The 23,710-nt window shown below is 42.8% G+C and overlaps 1 protein-coding gene across 4 annotated transcripts; it reads left to right on the top strand.

The window, feature by feature from the left end:
* The first annotated feature begins 1,521 nt into the window (after positions 1–1,521).
* POMGNT2 (protein O-linked mannose N-acetylglucosaminyltransferase 2 (beta 1,4-)) lies at positions 1,522–23,474 on the top strand. 4 transcript variants are annotated; one of them, XM_048511768.1, is made up of 4 exons: positions 1,522–1,905; positions 17,298–17,389; positions 20,960–21,017; positions 21,153–23,474. In XM_048511768.1, exon 4 carries the CDS (start codon positions 21,245–21,247, stop codon positions 22,979–22,981), a length of 1,737 nt encoding a protein of 578 aa, XP_048367725.1. In that variant the 5' UTR covers positions 1,522–1,905; positions 17,298–17,389; positions 20,960–21,017; positions 21,153–21,244; the 3' UTR covers positions 22,982–23,474. The 4 variants fall into 4 exon arrangements, with proteins under 4 accessions (XP_048367725.1, XP_048367724.1, XP_048367727.1 ...); XM_048511767.1 differs by lacking the exon at positions 20,960–21,017; XM_048511769.1 differs by lacking the exons at positions 1,522–1,905; positions 20,960–21,017 and adding an exon at positions 10,939–10,988.
* The last annotated feature ends 236 nt before the right edge of the window (positions 23,475–23,710 follow it).

Here is a 23,710-nt window from a genome sequence, read left to right as displayed (position 1 = left end):
GATCTGGAAGAGTGAGCAAAGTAGGTTATTATTATTATGGTATCTGTAAACTAGAGGACAGAGTTGCTTGGGTTTATTCGGAGGTTAAATGTATTTATTTAGAAAATTTGTATGCTGCTACTTTGGCCCTGCTTGCAAAAGCTCACAACAAAACAAAACAAAACAGACAGTACACATCACACCAATAAAAATACTTCAATAAAACAATCCAACTCAACTAAAAACATGTCAATAAAAACAGCCAACGGAAGAAAAATAGGACATAAAAGCACATAAGATGGAACAATCTAAAATGCTATTGATAAAATAGTGCTAAAAGATCTTTGTTAAAAACCTGGGGAAAGAGAAATGTTTTGGCCTCACTCCTAAGGGAAAGAAAAAGCCTTGTCTCTGGTTACTACCTGTCCTACTTCTGCAAACTCGGAAAGGGGGCACAGAAAGCAGGTCTTGAGTGGAGGATCACAACTGATGAGTTGGACAACGTGGGAGCAGGCTGTCCTTCAAGTATCCCAGCCCCCATTTCCAAAAAGAAACTCAATCACTTGGGATGCTATTTTGCAAGAGGGTCATCTATGGCATCTGGATTTTAGCCCACACATTATTATTCCTCAGAAGTGCTTGTATTCACAGTTATTATTCTATTATTGTTAGGCATTCTGAGTTCTGCTTTGTAGTGGGAGGTGGGATATAAATTGGAATGAATGAATGAATCCAACCAGTACATCACACCAAAAAGTAACCACTACAAAAGCTCTTCAAATATACTTTTTTTTGTTTCTGCCTCAGTCCTGACACACCAGAAACACACCCTTCTAACTCTATGAAAGTGTTAAGGCTTAGAAGGGAGCTACTCTGCTCAGGATGGCACTCTTAGGCTCTCCTTCTCTCCCGAAACAGCATCCTTGAATACAGCTGCCATGCCTTCTGGTACAGATGAGGGGGGTGGGGAGGAAAAACTGCTCTGGGGACATCAAGTTTGTATTTCCTAAGTGATCAGAACAAACAACTTACACCTATGCAGGCTCTGACCTTTGATTTTTTAGGACAGTGGCTTACAGTTGTGTATTTATCCATCTACGAAACTCGAATTCATTGTTATTAATGAATTTTCATCACAAAATATTTTATATTAAATCAAGAAATGTATTATGTCGTCATTCCATGAAGTGAAATATACTATATTATCTACTGACAGTATTAAAGAAGGGTTAGCGTCGGTGCGTGTGTGCTAACTCAAACTTCTGTAGCTCTAATTCAGGAACCATAGAGAAAGGAGAGCAAGCTTTGCCCTGTTTTCAGTGACTCCTGCTTCCTTAACATTATTTTATATCCTGTGTTCCAGGGTTGTGCTCTGCCACGACTGGAAACAGTTTCCAGGGCTGCACCCTTGGTTCAAATTCTTCCCGGAAAAGAAATGTTCAACCCTGAGAGCCTTGCCCCCGCCTCCGCTTTACTCCATTTGGGGACGAAGCGAGACTTACTACAGCTCCCAGCATGCACCTTGGCGGTTGGCAAAAAAGATCTCCCGACCATGCCGGGACTGAGCATGAGCAAGTGGGGTGTCCTGTCTGGGAGCAGCGCTGGAGTAAAAAGACTGGCTGAGAACCAGAGAAATCTAGCAAGAAAGCCGGGGCGCTGCTGCTGCTATTGCTGCTGCTGCGTCAGGGAGGGCAGCTGGGAGAAGTCCCTTCCAGCGACTAACAGAGGACTTTGTGGCTGGCTCGGTTGCAAGCGCCTTCGTGCCAGGCAAAGTTGTGCGTTGCCGCTGGTGGGCGGAGTCCCGGGTGGCGGAAAACAGCAGCTGGGGAAGAGCAGCAGCAGCAGCGACAGGAATTGCTGCAGTGTCGGAGGAACCGTCAGCGACCTCAGCAGCCGCGGTAGTGGCGGTAGCAGCAGCAGAAGGAGGTGAGAGTCGCGTCGCTGTCTGGCCAGCAGAGGGTGCTGCAGGGACGGGGTGGGCACCTCGTTAGTGGACGGCACGAAACCAGCGCTGTCGCTTCTGCAGGATGCTGTCCGTAGCCCAGGCGTGCCGAGGAGCAGAACACCCCCCCCCCTTTGCTAAGTCCCCCGCTGTTGTGTTTTTGACCGGCCTTTTGGCGCAGCCGGGAAAAGGGGGGACTGCAAAGCCGCACTTGGAGAGCTTCCTCTCGGTGTTGAATAGTTTGCGCAGGTGGTAGTGCTACTCCTAATGAAACCACCTGTCCAGGAGAGAGGTGGAGCACCTTCTGGTTGAGAAGAGTAAATAAGAAAAGGGAGCTCATCCTATCAAATGTGAGGCTGGAATAAGTTTTAGAGGTTGAGTGATGAACTGTAATTTTTCCCTCCTTTTGAACTTCATGATAGCTTAAGAAAAGGAAAGAAAGAGAACAAGGCACCCAGGGAGCTTTATCCCGTTAGAGAAGATGTCAACATTTAGGCATTAGAGAAGATGTCAACATTCAGCATTGTGAAGTGGGGGGGGGGGAGGGCCTGGGGGGGATTACAGTATGGAATCTTACACTTGTTTTGGACCCCTCCTTTTTTTGCTGATGTTTTATTCCTCCAACACAAACAGCAAGTGCTGTTCTGTTAGCTGAGTGTAACATGCCAGCCTTAAATGAGATAAAATACAGTCTAGGTTGGACACTCTGCATCACAGGTGTGAGGAGAAAGTGATTAAAATAGAACCAAGATTTTTCTTTAGCCCATAATTACTGCTTGGGAGCTTCTTAATCTACAATTCTGTATGGCTCCCTGAACTAATGAGCGTACACACCTTCCATCCCTTCCCCTAGCAGTTGGTAATCTGTATAGTGCTTCTGATATTTGTGTCTTCAGTTAGCAGTCAGTGAAGGTTGAGTAGGCAGGTCTGTTTCACCAGTGAATGTTCGTCTATAAATATATTGTCACTTAAAGACTTGCAACCTAAAACCTCCACTGGAGGTACCATATTTCATCATGGAAGTATAATGGCAGGAGTGATGTAAGGTGGTATGAAGAGTCTGTCTGTCCCTTCTGTTTGGTGTTTTTTTATATTTGCAATCATTCCTTGAAGTTACAGAATGTGATACCCTTGGAAACATTAAGCAGATTCAAGCATTTCCCCTGGCATGTGCTTGGCCTATATATTGATGTAGACTCACTGCTGTTGGCTGCTCATCTCCGATTTCTTAGCTTATGAATGCAGATAAGTATGCTGATCATTTTCTGATGTGATTCATGCCAGGAGCTAATAGCATTTAGCATCTGAATAGTGTATGTGAAGGAGCTCAGGGCTGTGTGTACTTCTTGGACAGCACTGATCTTGTGAAACCCACTGTTACAACTTGGCCCAATGATTGTGGTTTTTTGTGGATTCTATGCCAAATCTGCAAACTATTTTTGTGACTGTTTTCTGCCTAATCCTCCAGCACCAATGAGACTGGCAAATACTGAACCTTGGTGCTGTACAGTCCAACTTTCCTTAATGTGAACTCACTATCAATCTCTCTCTATGTTGAATAATGCATATTGTAAAGATGCTCAGAGAATAATCCTGAGGAAGTCTGTTTAGAGTCCTACTTTGGTCTGCTTGGTAGCATTTACTCCCAGGAAAGTTTTCTTAGGATTGTACTGCTACTCAGCTTGCTTGAATTTACTCAATCCAAAACGGAAAACAAATTGGGGAGGGGGGGGGGTTGTGTGAAATTCTGAAATACTTATTCAAGACTGTTATGTCCTGAAATCTTGGGCTGCATTCAGACATCTCGGCATAACTCTGTGCTGCTGATGGATATGGACACAGTTTATTTCTGTTCACCCAAGCAAATTCATCACATTCCTCTCAGTGTGTGGGGAACAAAGTCTGTTTTCCTGAGGCACCTGCACTCAAATATCACACAGTATATTGGAGCTTTAGGAAGTTCTTGGTTTTGTGTTGTATGTGCGGGAAAGAGTGAGGTGGTAATGGAAGCACGGCAAACACCCATGCTTGTCACTAACAGTTAGAGAGTTTTGTCATGACTTCTGAATGGGACCAGAGTTTTTAAGGCGTGCAGAGCTCTCTCAAAAAGTGTGGTTTGCAGATTGTTCTATAATGGGGCTGATCATTAGACTGTGAATGTGTTTCTCACACAGAACTGTGAGGTTGCTTCATGTATGAAATGCCTGCTGATGGGCTGATCGGCAGTCAGTGAGCTGTTTTTCCTTAGCCCTCTTTGTTCCCAAGAATCTTTTCTGAAGGTGCTCGTCTGGGAGGAGTGAACCCAGTCCCAACAGCTGTTTTGAAAATGAATTAACAGTCACCTGCCATTCCTGCAATAACCCAAACAATGAATGTTAAATTGATTGTATTGATCTCTTTTTCATGAGGCAAGGTCAGAAACCAAAACAATAACAGAGATGGTGAAAAATAGATAATCTGTTCATTTTTTCATAGCACCGCTGTAACATAATGAAATACACATAAATTGCTGTTTTTATTGCTTTTGTGAAAGGATTGCAATGCATCAGTGGGCTAGATTTCCATTTCTTCTTGCACTTTCTTAGATACAGACATGAACACTGTGGGAGGGGTGAAATCTTGAATAGTCACCATTCTGTTCTCCAGTTGGTGAAAGTCATCTTTAGACAGTGGTATCCAAAATGCATGGTGTACTAATATAGAATTTTAACATGGCTGAGTAGAACAGGAATGTTGCTGGCTGAGTCATGGAAACCAGTTATTTTGTCAAATGCAGCTTACCGTTGTTAGATGTAGACTGAGGCAATCATCTTTGTGAACAGAAACCTTTCATAGTAAGATCCAGAATTAAGTCTGCAGTCTTGCATTACCTGAAAATTAGTCCTACTGTCTGAACATTACATAATTTAGTTCTAGGCAAATATGCTTCAGATCATAGGTTTGGCTTATCTTATTTAAATCTTATGAATTTCTTCTGAGGAAGGTGGGTGCAGAGGAGGAAGATTGGGATTTTAGTTTGTACTTGACCATAACCTGTAGCTGTCTAAGAATTCTAGCATAAATCTTTTCTCTCTTTATCTAGAATCTCACATGGCTTTACACAGTATGTCATATGTTCAAAACACTTGCGAACAACTGTTCTCTACAGGGATGACATTAAAAAAAATCTTATTTTCTGACAGAGGCCTATGGTTTGAATCTTTTTGTAGAGTGGGCATGGCTGGGAACTGTGCAACCAGCATAATGAGAAAAGACTGAATGGGTCTGACTGTCTGGTTAAGTAATATTTATTTTATCTGGAGAGTTAAGTTTTGAATGATATTGCAGTGAGTCCAACTTGTGATTACATTCCCATTCAACCACAAATCTCAGTTAGTGAATCCCTCTTCTCAAGAGTTGGATGAAAATGTGATGGGCAGATAGATTTCTATTGGTTCATGGCTGCTTTACTCAGTGGTTTGAGCCAATAATGGTCAGCATGCAACCAGAATGAAGAAGAAAGATGAGTAACAAATGTAAACCAGCAGCCTTCCTGGATGGAAGACTTTTTTTTTCTTGTCTAAACCCGAGGCAGAGAAGATTTTCAATATTTGGGAGTTGGAGGCGGGGGGCGGGGGGTTGACTCATTACAGGATCCCCAGAGTGTCTGTATAATACACACATTACTTTTTTAGTAAGGGGAACCTGCCGTTGCCTTCATGCAAGCTTTCCTTTATGGTGACCAGTACAGGCTGTTGGAAGACCTTTTGAAATTCCTCTCCCCTTGCCCTGCACATCTGGAAAGGAGAGAGTCCACGGGAGGTACATCTGCATCTTCCCAGCAGTACCAAACTGTTTTGGGTGGCATTTGACATATCACTGAATTTGGATGGACACATCTTTGCTTCTCTCAGGAGATGCAGACACTATTTCATTGTGCTACAAAAATGTTTTGACTTATCCTTTCAAAAGATACTTGCTGATGTTTTCCTGTGTGCTTTCCCCCTCTCTATCTCTCTCTCAGGTATGTAATATTTCAGCAGGGAAGTATATTATTGGTGACAGCTGAACTCTTCCTGAACCAAGTAAAAATGCTGAATGCTTTTTTTAGCTTTTAATACTGGTAGTTCATAGGGAGGCTATGTGTCTGTGTTGGGATAATGAATACACAAGTAACCTGTTTCTGTACTGAAAATTTCCGTGTGTCACTTGCACAGGGAGGTTAAATATCAAGCCAGTGAAATTTTTAAAAATCTTTTGAGGATATCCCCCCCCTCCCCGCTTCCATTTACTAGAGAAGTGTTGAGCACTTTTAAGCCTGTTTGATTTCGGTGGGGAGGTTAGTAAATACTTAAACCTCTCCTATTAAAAGCAGTGGGATTTAACAAGGGCTTAGTTTTGCCAGGATTGTATTCATATTCAAAATAATACAACACTGAAATAAGTCCATGTAGGTCATGTTCATGGATGGATTTTTGCTGCATTTCTGAATGTATATCCGGTATATGTCTGGTTCCTGCAATATGCACAAATTGCTAATTTGAGATTGTGAAGGTCCTTTGTTGGTCCTTTTCTATCTTCACTGCAGAGAGGGGGAATAGTAAGACTAGAACAGGCCTTTACCTTTTTCTCATGCTGTTTGTATGAGGAGCTCAGGATGCCATTTGTAGTTACTCTTTTCCCCATTTCCACAAGAACCCTGTAAGGTATTTGTTTATTATGAACCTTTCTAGACCTGCTGTTCCTCCAGCACTGCCATTAGAGTGGATTTAGAAGCCCAAGGACATCCAGTGAACTTGGCAACAGAATGGAGAATTGAATCTCAGTCTCTCCAGTTGCCACCAAACACTAATTCCAGCACCTTCCTGGCTCTCATAGAGTCTTGTTTGGCAGGGTGGGTGATGGGCTTTTAATTTCTGACACAATGGCATGGTCATGGGCTTTTAATTTCTGTTATGGCTTTTAATTTCTGACACAATGGCAGATATCAGCTATGGTTGCTCCTGCCCATTCACTCTCTGGTCCTGTCATCTCTTCCCCTCTCCCACCTGCTGTCATTTCCCTTGTCAGAAATCTGTACTTCTGTTTCTGGGTTTAATGCAATGAATTCATAGTACTCGAAGGGGGCCTGAAGGTCTTCCATGAAAGGATGTCTTCAGCCATGGATAACAGTTTGCAAGAATCAGCCCCTGCAGCTTGGTTTGACTCCTTGCTATGCAAGCTGCCATCAGGAGCTTTGGTTACACAGGCTAAAGTGGAAGTCTGTCAGCGAGCACAAAGAGACAGAAAATGTGTCATGACTGCAATGTAAGCGGCATTTTATGAATCTGATGCATAGCATCTCTTTCATAGCTAGTTGTCTTATGGGTATGAAGTTCGGGAGTGTGCAAACATAACCTTTGGAGGGCAGTTATTTCAAAGGGTGGCCTACGGTGTTCCTCATATGAGTCACTTCAGTAGACCCTCCTCAGTGAGACCTGTATCTTCTCTGACACCTCTGTGTTCAGCCAAGAGTTTTCTGATGTCCTCCCCATTTAGAAGAATCCCAGCATTTTCTTCTATTATCTGTCACTGTGGGTGAGGAACAGGGGAGGAGAAGAGGCAACGTGGAAGGCTGGATACATAAAGGTGAATTTTCTCTCCTCCTGAGAAGAAAGACTGCCTGGGTTGAAATAGGTCACTGGAACCAACAGTGTACTGGCAACAGGCTGCTTCCAGATCTGCCCTTTATTAGAAACATTTCAGTGGCTGTCACTCATAAGTTGCTTTGAAGTAGTTATGGCACTGTTGCATGACTAAAGTTCATACAGAAAATCTGCAAAGATTTTTTGCAGGTTGGCTCTTCTGCCCTTATTCTCTCACTTGGTTAAAGGCTCTCGACTTTGAATATTGCTTATTACTGGCTTTGTTCTTTTTGCTTCAGGCTATTACTCATGTTCTTGCAGAGAGCAGGGAGTTAATAGGTGGCCAAGACTACACTGCTGTCCTTTCTTTCTTATCTGTAAGATTATCTGGCGCAGCTGAGTATATGTGAGTCTGCGGGGCACCCGGGTTTTCAACTGCTATTGACCGTCTTGCATACAAACTGAAGGGTGAGTGGGGCTGTGAAATGCAGATCAGTAGTCCTTGTTGAATTCAGTGCTAGAATCAAGGCAAGCCTCTAAGTTTAATTGGATTATCTATCATCACATAAAACTGTCGAATGTACTTTTGAGGCTGTCTGGTTTTAGATCTTAGTGCCGTGGAAGCTCACTGCGTGCCTTGGGCCGGTTGCACTCGCTCAGCCTTACGTACCTCACAGGGTTGTTGTGAGATGAGATGGAAAAGATCAAAATGATGTAAGCCAGTTTGGTTCCGCATTGGGGAGAAAGACATGGCATAAATGAATTAAATAATTAAATGATAAATAATTTTAATCCTCCGTGGCGCTCAAAAGAAGCAAACATGGTTCTCTTCTCTTCTGCTTTATCCTCGTGGCAACCTTAGAATAGGCTGGGAGAAGGTTGTTGAACCAAAGTTGCGTGGTTATCTTCAGACTTGCATGGGGATTTGATTCTGGACCTCTCTCTAATCTGGCACTGTAGCCCAGGGGTTCTCAGCCTTTTCAAGCCTGTGGGTAGAGTTTTGAGAGGTTGCCACAAGATATGGAGCCAACCCCCATATGGCTGCTGTAAGAGGTTAGGCCAAATGGAATACCTCCCTCCTTGTACCTCTTGTGAAGAAGGACAATCTGAAGGGGGAACCACACACTGGCTAAGGAAAACCCAGTTGCTTACCAGTCCTCCTTATCCTCCTTTTATTGCAGTGATGGAAAACTGTTTGATTTCAGCAAGAACAGCTAGTGACAAAATGGAGGCAAGATACTGGAATAATCAGGGGTACAAGTACATAATCAAAATAAGTCTGTTGCCATAAAATACTATCAGTGCAGCACTCAGTATTCAGCGGCTATGAAAAGGTATAATTCTGCCCTGTAAGAAACCCACAAAGACCTCTTTGCACTCCCATTGTCTACATGCCACATTGCACCACTGTACAATGTAAACTTTAGAAAATGGAAGATTGCAGCGGGTGAAAGGAGATGAAGGCACAGCAGTGAGAGAGATATTATGTCCCTGTGCTTTATGAAGATGTCATCTGGGGTGACTTGTAAGCATTCAGGTATTCAGCGATCCAATTGACCTCATACTTGCTCAGATCCACAGGTTTGGAGTTCCTGAAGAGCTTGCCTGGAGGCAATACAGACAGTAATCCAGGGGAGATCCAGGCATATGGCTCAGAACAAGTGATTCAGAGCGACAATTTAGATTTTAAAGCAAATTGGAAGGATTAGAAGCAGCTCCTAGATAACAGTACAGCAGTTTGGGTTTTCCCAGACAGAGGCTCATTCCACACATGCAGAATAATGCACTTTCAAACTGCTTTCAGTGCTCTTTGAAGCTGTGCGGAATGGCAAAATTCACTTGCAAACAGTTGTGAAAGTGGTTTGAAAATGCATTATTTTGTGTGTGCGGAAGGGGCCAGAGAGAAAGGCAGTTAAAAGTCCAACTGAAGTGAGAGATGAGTCTTTTGAGGGGGGTAGTGTCCCAGAGGGTTGTTGTTTTTTACAGCAAGAAGCTTTCCATATAAAGACAGCAAAATGGAAAGGGTTAAGAGCAAGAATGATGTCAACTTTGGGAATAAGACACATCAACTTCCATGCTGAGATCCTTGGGGGTTCTTTTGTTTGGCAAGATAAGAGAGTAAGGTTCTCTCTTGCGCCTTGATTGGATCAAAATGATTAGAATAATAGTATCAAAGCTGGCAGTGCTTGACTGGGTCACTTCTCTGTAGGTCTCTTCTTTGTGTTGGGACTATACCCTTCCACATTGGAGCTAGCTGGCCATTGTATTTCATGATTAAAATTAAATTGTGCAAAGTGATTTGTTCCTGCCTATTCTTCTAACCAGTCCTGCCTGCTTCTTTTTGCTTGCACACGCCCTTCAATTGAGCAAATCTTAATAATGGCTGGCCAGATCTTTCTACACTCAATGAGATAGGAAGGCTGACTACAGACATTTTTTTCTATTTTTCTAATGGAAAAATTGGGTAATTCAGAGGAGTACTGAAGACAAATTGTGAAACTATGGGGAAATATATTTTACTTTGGAGCTTTGGACTGCACAAAACCTATACCATACGTTTAAAAGTTTTTCTGTCTCTTGGCAGAGAGGAGGTTGGGGGCATGGGAATCAATTGCTCTCTAGCTTTATTTTGTCAGCTTTTAGAAATGCTAATGGCAGGCCTGGCCAGAGACAATGAAGTGGTCAGCTCACACCTTCTGCTCAAAAGCTGACACAGAGTGGGCAAAGAAGATTTGAAAGACTTAGGGTGCTAGAAAGACCTCCAAAACAGTTTTCTGTAAGCTTCAGAAAAGATTTTCATTGACCCCCACAGAAGGGATGAGCAGAGAGAGATAATAATCCCCTTTGGCACACATGGAAAGCTCTCCTTTTTTTGCTGCTTCCATCTAGACCAGTGGTGGCAAACCTATGGCATGGGTGCCAGAGGTGGCACTCAGAGCCCTCTCTGTGGGCACTCGCAAGCAGAGTGCCCCCCCCCCCCACATCTAGGCTGGCCTGGGCCACTGGGTTCGATTATTAGCATTAAACCTAAGACCTAGTTTTGGGGAAGCAGTGTAGGTAACCCTGTTGTGCTGTTAAACCCCACTGATTTTCATGCAAAATAAAGCGTGATCCTTTACCTGGGAGTAAGCTCAGTTGCTGGCAATGGGCCTTGCTTCTGAGTAACCCTCCTAGGTTGGAAGAGTTGCACGGTTGATTCAAAGCAAAGCCACCGACTACCACCAAGCTTACTTCTGAGTAACGCACGCCGTTTTTCCTAAACTAAAACCTCAGCATTCAGGTTAAATTGCCGTGTTGGCACTTTGCGATAAATAAGTGGGTTTGGGGTTGCAATTTGGGCACTCCATCTCGAAAAGGTTCACCATCAATGATGGTGCATTCACATATGGAGCATTCACCTGGATTCCTGCTGAAGGTGACCATTGCCATTGTAGGGGACTGCAGACCTGAATAAAGACTCCAAAGTAATGAGACTCTTTTAGAACCCTTGTAACTTCTAAGGTAAGTATGCCATAGAATAATATCACTTAGGGCAGTGGTGACGAACCTTTGGCACTCCAGATGTTATGGACTACAATTCCCATCAGCCCCTGCCAGCAATCCCTGCCAATTGGCCATGCTGGCAGGGGCTGATGGGAATTGCAGTCCATAACATCTGGAGTGCCAAAGGTTCGCCACCACAGACTTAGGGCATGTACAGAAAGAGGGATAGAGGAACTGTATGTTTATGTTTTTCTTTTGGAACCCTTGCCCATACTGTTGGTGTGCTGTGAATATGTATGTGGGCATTTTCTGTTTAACAAATCTCTGATAACTTTAAAGGCTGGCAGCTATTCTTTGTAGCACTAGACCTCCACTGTTCAAACAGGCTATTGTGAAACAAATGCCAGGGTAGGGTTTGAAATGCAGTTGATATAGTGCAGTAGCTAACAGTTTGAGTCAAGAGTGGAAGAGGACAGTTCCAAGAAAACCTTTAAATAACTACCAGAATACCAATGGTTTATAATTAAGTCCATTTTATATCCCTAATTGGTGACTGACTTTTAAAAGGGGCCGTGTTGTGAACAGAGTATAGTTCTAAAGGGCAAAAATAGATTCCCCCCCCCCTAATTTGCAGCATCCTCCTGCAAAGCAAGACATACACCTTATCTAGCACCAGCTCTGGTTCTTGTTCATATGTTTGTCATAAGACACCCAGTTCAAAAAATAGGACTCTGGAGGGAGGAGGGATGCTTCCCTCAGTGTGGGACTGAGTTCTGTGATTGTGTGTCAAAGAAATCATTTCACATGTTTTCTTTATCATGCATACAAGGTACAAATGTGGGCTGGATTGAACCTTGAGCTGCCAGTTGCCTATTCTATGTTAGCCTTTTTCAGCCACTTGGTTTTGCCCTGTATAAGGGAACAGCTTGCAACACATACAGTGAGGCTATATATATGCATGTGTTGCCACTGTTAGACAAAATTGCAGTTATACCAGGAGGGTGTGTATAGTGCCTACTCTCCTTATGTGTGGTAAATGTAATGGACTGAAAATGTCTATAATCCTATTTCTTTTTAAAGAACGTTTTTACAATTCAAAATGTCTCCAAAATCCTAATAGCCTGTGTTGTTGTTGTGGTTTTAAAAAGGAGACTTTGTGGGGATTTTTAAAATGTATTTTTTAGAAGTGTTATATTATGCAGCGAAGAGTCAGCAAACACCATTCCACAGCACTATATACAGTTCTTCCAATTAGCCTTTTGGGGCTAGGCCAAAGATCTTAGGTATGGGATGATTTTAATAAGCAAAATGCAGCCCTGTCTTAAGCTTGCATTTAACATCAGGACCTTTTCACTGGAAAAGAAGGTTGGTGGCTTGATAGTGATGTGACTACATTAGAAAATCAAATCTGGGGCGGTGGAGGAGGGAAGTCTCTTCACTAGCACAAACCACCTGCAGCGTTGTTATTGATGTCTCGCTATGTTCTCCAAACCGCTTAAGGTAATATGTCCCCCCTGACTTTGTCAGTTTCATCTCCGCTTTCATCCCAGTGGCTTTAATGATGAATAAAGCTAAGCAAATAAAACAAGAAGCCTTTCAGATATGCTTGGCTTTATGGTTCCTGCCCTGATGAATAAACATGCTTTCAGTAGCCCTACCCTGCAATTTTCTGGCTGTCAGAAGGTGTGAAAAGGTCCTTGCTAGCTGTGGAACTGTAAATTGTTGCATATGACACCTAATAGACTTGAGCAGCCTGCTCCAAGGGTATCTATTGAGCTCATTTCATTGTGTGCAAAGGTTCACATTAAAGTGGGGAAATAACACTTTATACAACCTTCTCCCTCTTGCCTGTCAGCAGCAGACTTGTCAGGTTGTCACAGTTGCATTTAAAGTGAAGTTCTCAGCCCGCCCCCTGGGTTGCTGTGTCTGCACGCTAGCTTTGGTTCTTAATCGCTACCAGTTCTTCAAGGACCGCTATATGTCAGGACAGTAGTTACATGTGTTTAAAATGTGGAACTCCTTCGGTATGTGGAAAGTGTGGAAATGAAGGTTCCATTTTATAGGCAAAAAGAGTGTGCAGGGGCTGATTCATTCATTCATTCATTCATTCATTCATTCATTCATTCATTCATTCATTCATTCATTCATTCATTCATTCATTCATTCATTCATTCAATTTCTTATACCACCCACCCCCAAAGGGCTCTGGGCAGTTTACAGTACATAATAATTCCATAACATAAAACCAATTAAAATATCACATATGGGTTACCTGTCTGCAGTTTTTCTTCCCAAATACCTTGTTCTTCAGTTACACCAGAAGTCTGCCAACTGTTGTGTTTTCCTGGTGTTGGTTATATCTTGGGCATACAATCTGAAGGGAATAGAAACAGAGAATCCTGAATGGATCAATTAAAAACTGAAAACATTGGGTCAGTAACTGGCCAGCAACACTCTTTGCTCATCCCAGACAGGCCTGTCACAGCCGGGTGCCTTTTACACAGTCAAAGACATAGATTTCCTTATACCTCTGGGATTGGCCACCTTTCGCTGTGGCTGTAGAGAGAGAAAATCCCTCCCTTTCTGTGGAAATTAAAACCAAAGAGTGTCTCTTCCCCCAACTCTTCAGTACAGCAGGGGATACTTCAAAAGAGCCCAGGAGGAATCACCTTTGCCTCTGTTGAGAGAACCCTGGTAGAAGCAGTTATGTTAATAATTGGGAGATGCCTGGTTTGGAACTACCCAATATTGTGTGGACCATCCGCCCCCCCACCCTTCTTGTTTTGTCATTGGCCACATCCCTTGGGCAGCCATTTTGTCTGAGAGCCTGTACTCTTTCTCAAAATTCCCTAAGTGCCTGTGTGCTCAACCCATTTTGGGATCCCTGGTATAGCCTATGATGTCTACTAGCTACCTGTTGACAGGAATGAAGGTGAGTCTGTATGCAGATGGAGCTCTTGGGCTGCTTGTACATAGGTTTGCAGGAAAAAAACATGGATATTGACCATTGTCCTTTTTTCTATATTGCTTTGGAAAGTATCATATCCAAGAAACAGTGAGCAGAGCCCATTTAATGACTCATCTAAGCTAATAAATAAATAATCACTCTTGCTTTATTATTGAGTGATTGCATCTCTTAGAGGTGGAAGGTGCTTTATTGCTCAGACTGTGAATGCAAGCAGCAAGAAATTTATGGTCTTTCCAGTTCAACGGCCCCCCTTCCTTCCAATTCATTTTAGCAACTTGACCTGTCTTTGCTTTTCTTGAGCTTGAAATTGGAGTCTGTTCAGGTGGTATAACTTTCTTGCTCACTGGAGTATGTGTTTTACGGCCTAGCTGAATTGGACGTGGGCAAATACACGGTCACACGTGAGTGTGTAGTCCAAGAAAAAGTTAATTCATCAGACAGCTTTAAGCACAGCTGTCTGATGATGGTTCTTGATTGAAGATAGACATAGAGGTAGGGGAATTCTCAGTGGATGGCATCCTTTGAGTCCCCTTGTCTTTCATACATTTAACAACTACTCAATTGAAGGTTTTTGAATAGGATAGTGCCAGAGATCCAGCTATTCTTTATTTGTGAGTACTCACAATAGTGAAAAGGCCTTTAACCATTCAGTTTTAGAGCATTTGTATGTAGATCTTGAAATGTGCCTGGCTCAGATTGTACAGAGATTATGGGGTTCTCATACATACTGTAGGGGTCTAGCTCTCATGTTAATAGAGAAAACCTCCCACATCTGTGCCATGGAGAGTTACTGTTTTTGCTAGCCTGAGGGCTTTATTTTAGCACAACAAATGCACTAGAGTTGTTGGTTTGCAGGAAATAATTTTTTCCCCATTCATAGCTGTTGTTCTATGACTGCAAAGTCAGAGTCAGCCTAAATAAAACCTACTACACCAAGGCTAATGCAAAAAACAAACATTTAATGTGAAATGGGAGCTAGCATACATGTCACAACACCCCAGCAAGACAAACAAATGCAAATGTAAGAACCACAACCAACTTCAGTGACATATATACAAATAAACAGCAGTTTATCCAGAAGTCCCCGTCTTCTTTGAATTCTGTCATTGTTACCAGGAAGATCTTCCTTTATGATATATGGCTTACCTGTCAGCTTTACTTACCTTTTTTGGGACTCTGCAAAGCCAGAATGGCATCCATGTGAATGGATCTCCCTAGTTCCACCCACATCAGCATCATTTTCCTAGCAGCAGTGGCGTAGTGGTTAAGAGCAGGTGCATTCTAATCTGGAACCATGTTTGATTTCCTGCTCTGCCACTTGAGCTGTGGAGGCTTATCTGGGGAATTCAAATTAGCCTGTGCACTCTCACACACGCCAGCTGGGTGACCTTGGGCTAGTCACAGCTTCTCGGAGCTCTCTCAGCCCCACCTACCTCACAGGGTGTTTGTTGTGAGGGGGGAAGGGCAAGGAGATTGTAAGCCCCTTAAGACTCCTACAGGAGAGAAAGGGGGGATATAAATCCAAACTCTTCCTCCTCTTCCTCCTCTTCCTCCTTCTTCTTCTTCTAGCTTCAGTCCTCCACACCCACCATTTCCTCTGCCACCAAGGGGAGGGTGTTAAAAAATAGCAGTTGATGTACCATTACAGAGTTACAACCATCTATCAGGTTATATAAATCCCCAGCTTTTATGTATTGTCAAAGACTTTCACGGTCAGATTCAACTGGTTCTGGTGGGTTTTCTGGGCTGTGTGGCCATGGTCTGGTAGATCTTGTTCCTAACGTTTTGCCTGCATCTGTGGCTGGCATCTTCAGAGGTGTATCACAGAACAAGATCCACCAGACCACAGCCACACAGCCCGGAAAACCTACCAGACCCAGCTTTTATGTTTAAAAATTAAAGGCTCTAGCTGCTTTCTTTGTAGAAATATGCCTTTTTCTTTATATCTCCAAAATGAAGCAGATTAGAGACATTTAAAAATTAAGTCAGAGAATCTAGTCGACTGTTTTAATTATAACTCTCAATTGCCTTTAAAAAAACAAACAAACAAACCAAATCAAAGCCCTGTAGTGGCAGGAGGAGATACTGAGGGATTTGTGTAGGGAAAATATGAGTTAACCTGCTGTGTGGAAGCGCCATTACCACTGTGCAGTATCAGCAGCTACAGCAAAATCTCACATGTCCATGTTTTCCATGTGGAAAACACTGCAGTCCACCTTACATAACAGAACACATAATCAGGAACAACAGACAGTATCCTCTTGTGGACAGAATGCTCATGTTTTCGGTGTTCTCTATTCCTGCAGCTGCCTGAAAGGTTGCTTCCCAAGGACACGGGACTCAAGTGGAAGAACAGCTGTATGGGTTAGAGAGATTCGACAAGGGATAGAATTGCTTTTCCATTCTCCCCCACAAGTGCCACTGAGGATAGGGGTCAGTTTCATTCCCTGAGCCATCCTTGCTCTAGCCCTCTCATTCTCATGGTGGCCCCTTATGAATCCCGTAAACCCACGAATGATGCTTCCAGGCCTTGGAGGGGCTATAAGAATGGAGAGGAATGTGGGGAAACTTCCATACACGGGTATATTTTAGCTGTAGCATTTAGGACTTAGTCACAAGTGACTGTGTTAAATTACCAGTATGTCAGTTTAGAAAGCTAAAATATTTATTTTTGTAAATAATTTTACACCCTATATATAGCAAGCATTGTAACTACTTGCTCATTCTGTCAGATGGAAACTTCTTTGTGCTCCGTAGTATGTGCAAGAAAAATTGCTTCAATAAGATATTTTTGCCTTTTTTACGTTTGAATAAAAACTTTAAACGTTTGAGACAGAAGTTCAGCAAGTAGGTTTGTCCACCTTGTGTTCATGGTTCAAAAAGTGCAATAAGTATTTTATGCTCAAGGTATTCTTGGACTCTTAAGTATTATCTGTTTTGTTGACATGCCACTGTTTTAGATTCTAGAATTGTACAAAGAAGATTTAATATTCATTGCATTTGCAGGTGTGAATTAGATTAGATGGGAGCTGCCTTATGAAAGTTCAGTTCCTTTGTACATAAACTTTGCAAAAGGTCACAATGTTGCAAGGTGACAAAGAGCAAAAGCATCACCTACAGAATTGTTGTGTTGCTGAAATGTGATGACTGAGCTGTAGCTTAGTGGCTGAGTTCCCAGGCTCAATCCCTGACCGATCCAGTTAAAATGATCATGAAGAATGTGATATGAAAGACCCTGACCTGAAATCTTGGAACGCTGTTGCTGGAAAAAAAACACAACTATTTCCTGTACCTGATTTATCTTTATTGGCTTTACTTACAGCATTTGCAGGTAATACAAGGAGCATGATGCTAGGTTGGGTGTTGAGATCCTGAAGACAAATTGAAATCGGCATGTTTTAAATCCTAATACAGGTATGTATGAGTCTGTTGGTGTGTGTGCTTTCATTATATGACTGTTTGTGAAAGCTGTGGTTTATAATAGTAAGAGGTTCTGGCCTTCAGATTGCTTACCAGCCTCACTAAGGAATGAACCTCTATTTTGGAGACATATGTTAGGAAAATTATACAGCACATTCCTCTTGGGAGCAACAACTAGAGAGTGAAGAGAGACTGTTCTTGAAACATGCTAGGATATGTTTTGGGGTTTCTTTGAGATTTCTGTCCTTTTGTTACTCTTCTTTTTGTTGGTCTTCATCCCTCCTGAGATCTTTGGGGGAGAGGATTGCATGTTGGCTTAGCCATGGTTAAAAACAATAACAAAACATTCTGCATGTGGAAATCTAGTGTGTCACTACAAATACAAGGCTAGAGCTTTCCCCCTGATGTGTTTGATTTTAATGTGCAAGGAATTTTGAGGGGTATCATCTCTCCCCTCCCTTGCAATTAGAACTTATCATTCCAGGAGGGCTAAACCGTGTCCTTTTTTTGGACTGTTTAATTGAGTTGCTGGAGGACCACTTTTATGTTTATTTGGATACTCTTATCTGGATTTGTTTATTTGGATACCCCTAAGTAATATATAGAACGTTGAAAGCCTGAGAAGACACATGTTTTGCACTAAGAAGATTAAAAAACCCTTCTGAAAGAAATGTGTCCAGGGCTATTGTTGTGAAGAACATGAGAATGGTAGAAAAGACCATTTTCAGCCACTTCCCTTGATCCTTTTTGATTTGCCACTGTTTTGAAATTATTTTTCCACCCTTCTTCTTTTTTTTATCCCAGTCTCGTCTGTGTTCCTTTCTCTCTTTTTCATTGCTTCTAAACCATACCAAGCTTCCTGTTTGTTTCCCAGACAGACTTGAGCTTAGCAAAAATGGCATCTGGCTATTTGTTTCAGCCACCATGCCCTTTGCGGGAATACAGCAGTCATTGTCTTACACACAAGGCTGATCTTTGGGAGACGAACAAATTGAGGTGAGCTTACAGCGGCAATAGGACACCACCACTGGCTGGTAGAGCGTGCTCTGAGGGGGAGCAGGGGTAGTTTTGATTTTCCTGATGGAACACAAACTCCTCCTGTGTCAGCTCTCACTTGGGCTAGTGGGGAGGAGAAGAGGCCAAGGCAATTGCTGCCTCCCATTTCTTCTGTGGATCTTGCTTTTTTCCCCCCTTTTCCAGAGCAACTTCAGGTGTGCCTTTATCTGTATGCTGAAACCCTAACCTGCTGAAACCCTAACCTACAAATCCGGGTAGTTCTTTGCAGTAAAAAGAAGCAGTAGCTGTTGGGAATTAACACATTTCCTTGGTGAATGTTAATTGCAGTTGTGGTCTATTAACTGGGTTGTTCACACCTGAAAACTCTTCAGTTCTGCTAGATTGGTCGGCTGGAGCTCCCATGGGGTGTTGGCTTGTTTTTCTGTGTGTATTAGGCTGCCATTCAGTCTGATTGTCTGACTCCCCCACCCCCATCCCTTCAGCTGCTTTGTGATGTGGGATGTGTGAGTGAGAGCTATAGTGGGGTAAACTGAGTGGCCTGGCTTTTCTGCAACATCTTCTGCCCTGGTGATAGAAAGAAGAATCATAACGTCTGGAGTTCCAGTGATGGGGGAAATTTGATCTTCTGTGAGTCACACTCATAGCTCCAAGGGGGCGGGAGCAGGAGGTGGTGGCGATGCACCGGGCGTGCACCCAGTGGTGGAATTTAGCAGGTTCGCACCACCTCAGCAGAACCGGCTGTTAAAATTGTTAAATTATTTGAATCCCACCACCGGAACTGGTTGTTAAATTATTTGAATCCCACCACTGCGTGCATCCCTGTGGGGGTGTGGTGGGGGCAAGGGCATTATGGGGCAGGATGGGGCAGGATGGAGAGGAGGACACACCAGTGCACCGGGTGCTTTTCCCCCTTGCTACGCCTCTGGTCACACTTTTCACTATCTGCTGTCACGTTATGCATCTATATGTGTTTGTGAGGAGGTTTTTAACCATTCTGCTCAGTTAAGCAGCCAGTGTTTTAAGTCCTTCAGGATAATTTCTTGCATAGATTCCAGACTTCCATGGTGAAATAACCAAAGCTGGATTAGGAAGTCAATGCTAATTTTTAAAGCTATGTGACAGGGAGCGGGGACAAAGAGAATGATGCACGCCTTCTTCAAATCATTGCAGAAGGAAATTGCACTATTTGTGCTCTTGTTGTGTTAGACACACAGAAACAGGCTTGAAAATAATTGTGAGTTTATATAATTTCCCTTTTTAACACCTTTCTTTAATTTTACATTTTTAACACTGTATTGGTTTGCTAGATTCACTAAAGTTCAGTAATTTTCTGGAGATAATATATGTGCATTCTATTATTATGTGTGTGTGTGTGTGTGTGTGTGTGTGTGTGTGTGTGTGTGTGTGTGTGTGTGTATATATATATATATATATATATATATATATATATATATATATATATATAAAAAACTTACTATTAATTGTGTGCCTTCAACTATATTCCTCCTTTACACTTCTTTCTGCAGATCAATAGTGGAGAAGACTCCAGGATACTGGAGTCACAGTAACTTTGTGGTTTAAAATGTAAAGGGATCGATATTAATTCTTTGACCTAAAAAGTGTATGATTTCCCTCTGTCTCCTTGTACTGCAAAATCAGTTTATAATTGCTGTCTCCTTAAGACTTCACTTCATCAAAAATGAGACCCAATTGATATTTCCTTCCTGTATTTCCCTGTAGCCCTAGTTTCAAACGTATGCCATCTGATTAGTAGTGCAGTGGGTATTTAATGAGAATGCAAAAGCCTGCTGAACAGAAATCTGCAAGAATCTGAAGCTACAGCAGGTTCAGATGTAAGGGCTGAATGGAATAAGCCTTCTGCCGTACACATGAAATAATGAAAGCTTGTAGAAATGCCAAAACCTGATAGTTAAGTCTTTCATATAAACCTGAAATCATACAATGGGTGTGTGACAAGGCTAGCGAATGCTGCTTCCCCTAATGTATATTTCCTGGGCAGAATTTAAGACGGCAGTGCTTCACTGCATATATACCTAATATGAAGACATTCTATCCCAGACTTTGGCAAGGGGGAACAATTTCTCCCCCCCCCCCCGCCCTTCTATTTCAGAATATCTCACTTCCAAGGATTGCTTTCTTTAGCACCCTGCCTCTGGCATAGTTCCTTTCCATTGGAGGTTGTTCACTCTTCTGTGCCCAATTTGTTTTTCATTGCTAACAGCAAGCTGAATCCCCTGTATCCATTCTGCTAAAGGCAACATCTTTCACAAGGGGCCTTCTGCTGGTATAAGAACACTCTCTGCTGGTGGAAAGGTTTTCACCAGAGTTCCTTTAGAAAGGGGTAAGAAGCTGCTAATTAGTATTGCTGGAGAAATGGAAGTGCGGCTGTTAACGCACCTTTCTCCCCCCAAAACTTTCCCAGGTTTTGTAAGACAGAGCAGTGAGAGAAGATTGGCTAACAAAGAATCCATGGCATCTGCACACCAGTCTGCCGTGTGACATGTGTTTCATTTTGTTTTTGTTCAGAAAGCGGCACTGCTAAAATTAGAGAGGAGTCCATGTTTTTGTGCAGCTGTTCACAAAGGTATTTTAAAGTTTTATCTGCATGCTTTCCCTTGTTGCTGAGGAACTTGTGAACCCAGTAGAAACTCACGAAAACCTACAGTATGAAAAGTGGTATTTTAACTGTTTTCTGGATTTTTTGTGTCTTCCCCCCTAGGTCTTTGGTTCCATCATGACAAAGAGGACTCATTATGCCCCCCTCTTCTTTTGCATTCTCTTCTTGCCGTCTTGCTAGGATTTGGGTCAAGAATGAACATAGCAGCTGTGCTCAATGCCTTGCTAGTGTCTGTCCTTGCAGCAGTGCTTTGGAAATACATCAAGCTGCGAGACCACGTCTCTGCGCTGGAAGAGGAGCTGGTCCTCACTCGCCAGTCTCAGGAGCTCTCACAGGTCCGTGTTGACTACCATGCTGCACTCCAGGCCCTGGTGGAAGATGGCACCCGAATGGTGTGCACTGGCAGGATGCACACTGATCGAATCTGTCGTTTTGAGTCGCTGTGTTATTCCACAGAAGCGGAGGAGTTTGTCTTCTTCCACAGCAATTACTCTGTCATGCTTCCCAACTTGGGCTCTAGAAGGTTCCAGCCTGCTCTTCTTGATCTGTCCTCCGTGGAGGACCACAACACTCAGTATTTCAACTTCGTAGAGCTGCCGGCTGCCGCACTGAAATTCATGCCAAAGCCCGTTTTTGTCCCTGATGTGGCACTGATTGTGAATCGATTCAACCCGGACAACTTGATGCACGTTTTTCACGATGATCTCCTCCCGATCTTCTACACCATGCAGCAGTTCCCAGATTTGGATCTGGAGTCACGGTTGTTTTTCATGGAAGGGTGGGGTGAAGGCCTACACTTTGAGCTGTACAAACTGCTGAGTAACAAGCAGCCGCTCTTGAGAGAGCAGCTTAAAACTCTCGGCCGGCTCCTTTGCTTTACAAAGTCATACGTTGGACTATCAAAAATCACAACATGGTATCAATACGGCTTTGTTCAGCCTCAGGGACCAAAGGCCAACATCCTGGTCTCTGGCAACGAGATCCGACAGTTTTCAAAGTTCATGATGGAGAAGCTGAATATTAGCTTGGAAGGAACACCGCATGAGGAATATATTGTAGTGTTCAGCCGAACTATAAACAGACTAATTCTAAATGAGGCTGAGCTTATCTTGGCCCTTGCCCAAGAGTTTCAGATGAAAACCATTACAGTTTCCCTAGAAGATCATACATTTTCTGATATTGTCCGCTTGATCAGCAATGCATCCATGCTCATCAGCATGCATGGAGCCCAGCTAGTGATGTCTCTCTTTCTGCCAAGGGGAACCACTGTCGTAGAACTTTTCCCTTATGCTATAAACCCTGAACATTATACACCTTACAAAACACTGTCTACTCTCCCAGGCATGGATCTTCAATACATTGCCTGGCGCAACACTGAAAAGCAGAACACTGTGACATATCCAGACAGGCCCTGGGATCAAGGTGGGATTGCTCACTTAGACAAAATAGAACAAGACCGCATCATGAAAAGCACAGAAGTTCCCCGGCATCTCTGTTGCCGAAACCCAGAGTGGCTTTTCCGGATCTACCAGGACACAAAAATTAACATTGCTTCCCTTATCCAAGTGATTAGGCAAACTGTGAAATCTAAGCCTGGGCCCAAGAGGCAGAAGTGGGCTAGTGGCCTCTATCCAGGTAAAGTCCGAGATGCCAAATGCCAGACCTCAGTCCAAGGAACCACTGAAGCAAAACTCTCTGTGTCTTGGCAGATCCCTTGGAACCTCAAATACCTGAAAGTCAGGGAGGTGAAATATGAAGTATGGATCCAGGAGCAAGGAGAGAACACGTACATGCCTTACATCTTGTCTCATCAGAATCATACGTTTTCAGACAACATCAAGCCCTTCACGAACTATCTGGTGTGGATTCGCTGCATTTTCAACAAAAATCTCCTCGGACCCTTTGCAGACGTGCTGTTGTGTAGTACGTAAACAGCTACCCTGTTTGGGAGATTCTGCCTGAGCAAGTGGTTTTAAGAGGAACAAGCTGGTCCAATCATTCTGTAGTCTTTAGAAAACTGAAAAGGACTACAGCTAATGTCAGTGCCTAAGTGTCCATTTGATTGCATTCAGTGTTTCTTATCTTCCCTATGTGGAATTACTTCCAGTTGGTGTGTAAACTTTTTTTTTTTTGGTCCTTGACAATAGCCTACAGCCATGAGTCTATAAACTGGCCATCAGAATGGAAGGTAATTGTTGATATACCTTGTTAATAGTTTGAATCTCTCTGATTTGCGTGATAAAATATTTTAAACCCAACTTTAAGCTGGAATTTAGTTATGTCACTAAATGGGAAATTTCTGCGTGTTGTCCAATGTTTAACTTTAATCTCCCCCCGCCCCGCCCCGCCCCCCCAAACCCCTTCACCTGTATCCCAGAGCAAAGTATTTGGTGCCAGAATATTCATTAAATTATTGGAAATCAATTTAACCACTCTCTCTTTCTTTAATAGACCTAAAATGAGTATTTAAAAAATAAAAGTCACTGTAGCTCAGCAAATAGTGACCATGGATTTCAATTTTAGCATTACACCTGTGAGAAGAATAATTATGAACACAAGATAATAAGTAGGTCCAGCTCAGTGTTTCTACAAACACAAAGACTTTGGCCTAAGGGCTTTTGTGACTCTCCCCAAAGTAGGATTTCAGGAAGGGGATGTTT

The sequence above is a fragment of the Sphaerodactylus townsendi genome, linkage group LG11 (assembly GCF_021028975.2).
Source record: "Sphaerodactylus townsendi isolate TG3544 linkage group LG11, MPM_Stown_v2.3, whole genome shotgun sequence".
NCBI lineage: Eukaryota > Metazoa > Chordata > Lepidosauria > Squamata > Sphaerodactylidae > Sphaerodactylus > Sphaerodactylus townsendi.
This window is presented reverse-complemented; position numbering and strand designations above follow the sequence as displayed.